The sequence below is a fragment of the Corvus brachyrhynchos genome, unplaced genomic scaffold (assembly GCF_000691975.1).
Source record: "Corvus brachyrhynchos isolate BGI_N302 unplaced genomic scaffold, ASM69197v1 scaffold122, whole genome shotgun sequence".
Classification (NCBI taxonomy): Eukaryota; Metazoa; Chordata; class Aves; order Passeriformes; family Corvidae; genus Corvus; species Corvus brachyrhynchos.
The window spans coordinates 317,590-324,402 of record NW_008236778.1 but is presented as its reverse complement, the minus strand read 5'-3'; the positions used below and the strand labels follow the sequence as shown (position 1 = coordinate 324,402).

Genomic DNA, 6,813 nt, shown 5'->3' with positions numbered 1-6,813 from the left:
GCTCCGGGCCGGCCCCCCCTCCCCTGGAACACACAGAGACAGGGCTGGAGAGGGGCTGGGAGCAGAAACATGGAGCTGAAACACAGCAGCTGCATCAACTGACAGCGTTTGTGCCCTGGGGCTGCCCAGAACATTCGTTGACAAGGTTCTGTAACGTGGAGAGGGACCCAGTGATACAAGTCAGTCAAACTTTGTATCATCACTTTTAACGTACAATTATTTTCTCTTCATTCCCACATAATCCCCCTTTTCTAACAGCAAAGAGCAACGAGGGTTCACATGATCCTCAAGTTTCTTTCTATTCAACACTAAAAATACAAAACCCTCTGTGTGCACATAAAAATTGAATCCTGATAAAAAATGGAGCAACATTTGAAATGTTTTTAAAGTAATTTTTCTTTTTTTTTTAAAGTTTGGAAGTACTGAAACAACTATTTTCATTGCTCTTCCAGTTTTTTTATCAAATAGACAAGGCTGATGATGACAGAACTGATTGGATAAAGGTAAATCAAAGCAGCTGGACAAAAGAGAAAGGCTAATTTACAGAGGAAGTAAATTTAGATCTGGCTTTTAAAACTGTTATATGCTTTAGGGCTGAAGACTGGTGCTTGAAAAAGAGAGTTTCCAGGTCAACCATGTAGATTATGCTGCATTAAAAAGGGATTTGTTCTAAACTAAGAGCTTCCCAAAGCTGCCCTGCTGCTCCTTAGTGATAACATTCCATCAGAAGAAATCCTGTTCTTTCTGGAATGAAATGGATGCGGCCTTCTCACAAATACATCACAACTGCACATTAGCATTGACAAAATGTTACTGTAATTGTGGCCAATTATTTAGATCAGATCTGCTTAACCCAGCGGGGCCCAGGCTGGAGCCTGAGCAGCACTTCCTGGTGTCAAGGGAACTGTTAAAGGAAGACAACAAAATGTGTTTATAAAGGGCTCTGGCACTTGACAGGAGGGAGAGTATTTGTTAGATGACAGAGATAGAGCACAACCAGTTAAAATATTTTCTACCCTTCTAGCTGTTCTTGAAGTCTTTTCTACTTGAAGTATTTTCTAATATTTTCAGTAGTCCAATTGTGTTACACTGGAGAACTCGTTTCTCACTAAGATTCCAAAGTCAGGAATTTTAAGTGCAAATGAAAAGGTGCTCCAGAGAGTGCACAGTTTGGAGGAGGAAGAGTCAGCAAAACGTGTTCTAAAAATCCTCCTCTGGACAATGCTCTTCCTGGTGACAAAGGACAAGAGGAGCCTCCTGCTGTGAGCTGACCTGGACACCCCAACAACTCCGAGACAACTGGAAGGATTTATGCTTTCAGCTCTGCATTTCAGATGAAATAATAAAGATAAATTACCCTTTGTTTTCTTCTGGCCTTTAGAGGCACATGGGGATGGAGCTAGGGCTCCTCACAGAACCCACCTGCGCAGTGAACCTCAACCAGCACCACATCCCCTGGATGCCCTGGAACTGGTGCTGCTGCTTGGAAACTGATCCAAAGGGCTGGGACACTGCAGGCTCTGACCCCAGGACAGCTGCAGCTCCTCTCTGACAAACACACTGAAACCCACATGCATTCCAGATCCATGGAAAATACAACAATGACTGATCTCAGCTGCATCGTCACTTCGGTGACTTTGAAGTTGATAAACTCGTGATTCATGTCATTCCAATGCTCCTGCACAAAACACTCCTCAACTTTAACACTTCCTATTCCCAGCTACAACAACTGCAGCTGCCCCTTTCAAGTGAGCAAGGGCAAGAAAGTGAATGAGACAGAGGAAAAAGGAAGATCCCTTTCCCACTGCAAAGGACTTTGTGCAGCACAGGCTGAATGGAGCATCTGTTGCAAACATCTGTTTAAAGCGGGGAGGAAATGGCACTTTTGGCATATCCTTCCTAGATGGAAATCATAACTAGTTCTAAGTACCAATCCTAGGGATTTACTACATATTTGCAGGCAATTTGGATGTCTAAGAATGTCTGAATTCTGGTAATGGGAGTGTTTCTGCAACTGAGCTTCTTAAAAAATGGGTCAACCTGCTGGATTTTCTTCTGTCCAATCCTAGGGGAGCTCACATTCCATTTTTACAGAATCATAGAATGGTTTGGGTTGGAAGGGACCTTAATGAGCATCTTGCTCCACTCCCCTGCCTTGGGCAGGGACACCTTCCACTGGGGCAGGTTGTTCACAGCCCACTCCAGCCTCTCCTGCTATCTGGGATAACCACTGGGTGACAACACCCAGGAGATGAACATCTTCAGCTCCTCCCTGTGACAATTTGGTCAATAGGTTTGACATTGTCACAGGGGTAAAATGTGGCTGACAGCAACACACACACAGTCACACACACACTGTGACCTCCTGACAAAACAGAGCTCAAACACAAGAGTCAGAGAATCATGGAATCACTAATGCTGGAAAAGCCCTCCCAGCCCATCGAGTCCACCCTGTGCCCAATGCCCACCCTGTGCCCAGCCCAGAGCTCTGAGTGCCACCTCCAGCCCTTCCTTGCACACCTCCAGGGATGGGCACTCCAAACCTCCCTGGGCAGCTCCTGCCAAGGCCTGAGCACCCTTTCCATGGGGAAATTCCTCCTGAGAAGAATCAGGGACTTGTGCAGAGCCACAAGGTCCCCCCTGAGCCTCCTTTGCTCCAGCCTGAGCCCCTTTCCAGCTCCCTCATCCCTCAGATGACTGTCTAGAGCTTTGTTGCCCTGTCAGGAGGGAGAATCTTTCCCTTCCTCGTGAGCCTCAAGCAGCGACCTGCAGGGACTGCCAGCCCTTGGCTCCCTCGCTCTCCTGCTGCAACATCCACTCCACCTCACCAGGATCCTGCACCCAAGATTTGTTCTTGTACCACAGACTTGATGAGATGCTAGCAGAGCTCCCAAGCCTTCCAGTACTTCCATTATCTCTCTCCCATGAGTATTCCTGACCTGGCTGGGGCATTCACAGCTGGACCATTACTGATGAGTGGGATGAGCCACATGCCATCCTCCATCACCTTGGCAGGATTTTCACATGTGAGGAAGAAAACCCAACAGCACAGTCCAGCCTGATCCTCCCCTGACCTACCCAGGGGCAAGAACCCTCTGCCTCCAGAGCAGTGCCAGAGTCAGGCTCTTCCCCAGGGAGGAATTAATTTATTCCTCTAGTTAACTGATTAGCTGTAATGTCACAGGTCTGGATTAAAGCACTGAGCTCCACAAGGCCTAACTTAACCCGGTGGGGAACCAAACCCTGCCCTGCCACAGCTGTGCTGCTGTTTCTCTAAGCACCAGCTCAAGTCTCCCTGTTCTACAACCCAACCTACAGCACTTGTATCCCAAAATGCCAGTGGAAAAACTCAGTATTTCCATGAGCTGAAGTCCTCACAGCCATGCTGTCCCAGCTGTGTCTCAGCACAGGTCTGAGCAAAGCAGCGATCCCAAAACCAAGGCCCCCGAGCAGGACTTGCCTGGAGAAGAAGTGCTCTCCGACGTGGATCTCTTCCGGGAAGGGCTGCAGTTTGTGCTCTCCGACTGCCTCTGTGAGGGTTTGTCCTGGCTTGGCAAAGTGCCTGCAAAGCACATCAGGGAAAGGCACAAAAAACATCATTTCGGTCTGGCTGTGCCAATACAACACCAAAGGCTCAAACTGAGGTTACTCTGGTGTGGCTTCAGGAACACCTGTGTGCTCCCATGAACACAGGGAAGGATGGAAAGGAAACACCAAGCAGGGATTTGGCACAGGCCAATGGCATAGGTAAACAAGCCATGACTAAAGCCACGCAATACTAACCACCCAAATTAGCTTGTAGGTGAGAAAAGAAAACCCCCCCATATTCCTGCTCTCAACTGAACTCCCCTGCTTCACTCAGACTCCTTGATTTCAGAGTTTGGGAAAGACTTCTGCAGATTACCAAGACCAACCACCCTGCTCAAAACAGAGTCAGGTTGCTCAGGGCCACCACATTCCGCTGGGTTTTCCACATCTCCAGTGACACAGACTCCGTGATCCGCCGTTCCCTCACCCTCACTGGGAACGTCTTTTCTTCTGCACAAACACAATTCCCTGAACTCCAGCAGGTGCCCTTTGTCTCTCCTGCCACTGGGCACCACCAGGACCAGTTTGGCTCCTTTTTCTTCATTCCCTCCCATCTGGAACGTGGGCACACTGGGAAGAGCTCCCTTTGTGCATCCTCTGTTCCAGGCTGGGCAATCCCAACTCTCCTGACCTCTCTGGATGACCGATCCCAGCTCTCCCAGGCCCTCTGGATGACAGAGGCTCCAACCCTCCCTGGTCATTCCTTGGCTCTCCACTGCACTCACTGCAGCATGTCCGTGTCTCTCTCGGACTGGGCAGCCCAGAGCCGGACACAGCACTCCAGATGTGGCCTCTCCAGAGTGGAGGAGAAGGGAATAACAATCCCCTTCATCCTCCTGGAGATGATCTCCATAACCCAGCCCCTGGTGCTGTTCCTCAGAGAGCCTCTCCAGCCCATCCCGCCAGCGCTGGTCCCCATGTGTGCTGGCACTGTCCCCTGCCGTGGCCACTGTCCCTCTCAGCCCTGTCCCACCATTCAGGGCATTGGGAGGGAGGTGAAACAGCGCTGGAACCCGGATTGATCCCTGGGGAACACTGAGGAGCTTTGTGCTGCTGATCCCATCCCTCTGTGCTGGAAGGTCACCTCATTCTGGAAAAGCACTGCCTTCCCCTCCTTGGGCAGAACTGCTCATCAGGAACTGCAGAAAGGTGAAAAGCTTAAAAATAAAAACAACTTAAGATTTTTAAATTCCTTAGATTTGTTGTGCTGTGCTGCTTTTCCTTTTCAAGATCCTGGCACAATAAAAAACACAAGTATTTCTGCTCCAGTCCATCACGGCAAATCTGTTAAAGCCCTGGGGCCTAAACAAGTGAGGATGATGATTATCTACAACACAGAGCAGCACTGGATTTTAGGCACCTGCAAAACACGTTTCACTCTGTGTTCTGAGCACACAGGGCTTGCTGTTACTTGCTAAATCCTTGGATGATGTCACCAGGCAGCAGGAAGCACAATTACCATTCCTTGAGTTAAAACCAATTTTAGAAAGACACAGGAATCCCACGACTGCTGCAGGGTGAAGGGACAGGGCTGGGAATGGCAGCTCTGCTGAGAACACAAGCAAAGACCTATTTCTGTTTCCCTTTTAATACATAAATATTTTCTTACAGTAAACTGCTTTATTTTCCTAAAATTTGAACTTATAGAGAATCCCAATTACTCTTGAAAGCAAAGGCTGTGGGAGTCATGAAAATGTCATAGAAAAACCTGGTATTGCAGTTATGAAAATGCTGAGATATTAAAAACTCAAATCAGTATAAAAACCCAGATAAGCAAAAATGCACATGGCAGCGTGAGAGGAGAATGAGCATATCCTGTAAATATCTAGAAGACAAAATCCAGGATGCAAAACCCCAGATTTTTGCTGTTTCCCTTCAAAATATGGTTCATAATGAATGAGCTCTTTGGTTCTGAGCTCTTTCCTCCCCTCCTCAAAGAATCCTCCAAAAGGTAACAGCAGGACACTGAAGTTCTGCCCAAAATTCCTCCTCTGCCCATGGCCTGGGGCTTCAGTGCCTCAAGGGAAACCCCAAGGAGTGCAATGATGGGAGAATCCTTGAAAGCACCAAACTGACTCACCAGAGTCTCTGGGAAAATCTCCTTTGAGATCCTCTCTTGCCCCAAAGTTTGGAAATTTTTAATCATGGGCACTCTTAGCTCCTGATGTACCATCTGTGACTGCTGGAGGGAATGAGCAGCACTTTTCCAAGGATTCCAACCTCTCGAGAGGGCAGAGGGATAGCTCTCTTTGTCATGAACTCTCCTCAACAAGGGCACCATCACAAGGCTCCTGGACACTGAGGATGGTGCTGGTGGGCTCTTCCAGCAGCTCTGGCGCCTGCTGTTCCCACCACACACAGGGAAGGCACCTGCAGCAGAGCTCAGCTGGGACACTGCACAGGTGCTCAGCATTGGGAAGAGCTGTCCTGCTTCCAGCTGGGACTGAGGGAATTTGTCCCAGTACCTGGCTCAGCTGTGCCTGGGTTCAGGGTGAGGATGATGTTGGTCACACCCCAATGGTTGGTTGGTGTCCAGCAGTGCTCACCCTCAGCCCAGGACTCCTCAGTGTCCCCAGCTCTGCCAGCAGGGCCAGGACAGCTGACCCCAGCTGGCCACAGGATATTCCACACCACGGAGTGTCCGGCCCAGGGCGGGGTGGCCGGGATCCCCCGATTGGGTACAGGCTGGGCATGGGGTGGGCAGTGACTGCACTGGGCATCACTGGTGCTTCCTGGGGTTTATTCACAGGATCATGGAGTGGTTTGGGCTGGAAGGGACCCTAAAGCTCATCTCATTTCATGCCACCCCCTGCCATGGGCAGGGACACCTTCCATGATCCCAGGCTGCTCCAAGCCCCGATCGGTGCTGGGGACTGGCAGCAGGTACTGAGCAACTGTACCAGGCACCACTTGTGCTTCCTGGGGTTTATTTCCCTCTCTCCTTTTCATAACAATTATTACTACTGTTATTATTACATATAATTTTATTTCAATTATTAAAGAGTTGTTATCTCTACCCACAAGTTTCACTTTATTCCGACCCTCTGCCCACCCACCCTTCTGGGCTCAGGGGGGTGCTGAGCTGCCCAGGGGTTACAGCCACAGCAGGTCTGTCATTCCAGGGTGAGTTTTCCTCCTAAGGAACTCCAAGATGCATTGATTTCATAAAGTCTACACTAAATAAGTACCCCGGGAGCTGGGATTAAAAATAGAAATTAAGCAGCG

At 49.1% G+C, this 6,813-nt stretch overlaps 1 protein-coding gene across 1 annotated transcript in view; it reads right to left on the bottom strand.

The window, feature by feature from the left end:
- The window catches only part of ASH1L (ASH1 like histone lysine methyltransferase), a 57,160-nt gene that overhangs the window by 32,335 nt on the left and 18,012 nt on the right, over positions 1–6,813 (bottom strand). Inside the window, exons 3-4 of the mRNA XM_017727840.1 lie at positions 3,461–3,562; positions 3–23 (exon numbers count right to left, since the gene is read on the bottom strand). Of these exons, the coding sequence (XP_017583329.1) occupies positions 3–23; positions 3,461–3,562 (123 nt within the window). The remainder of the gene's footprint in view (positions 1–2; positions 24–3,460; positions 3,563–6,813) is intronic.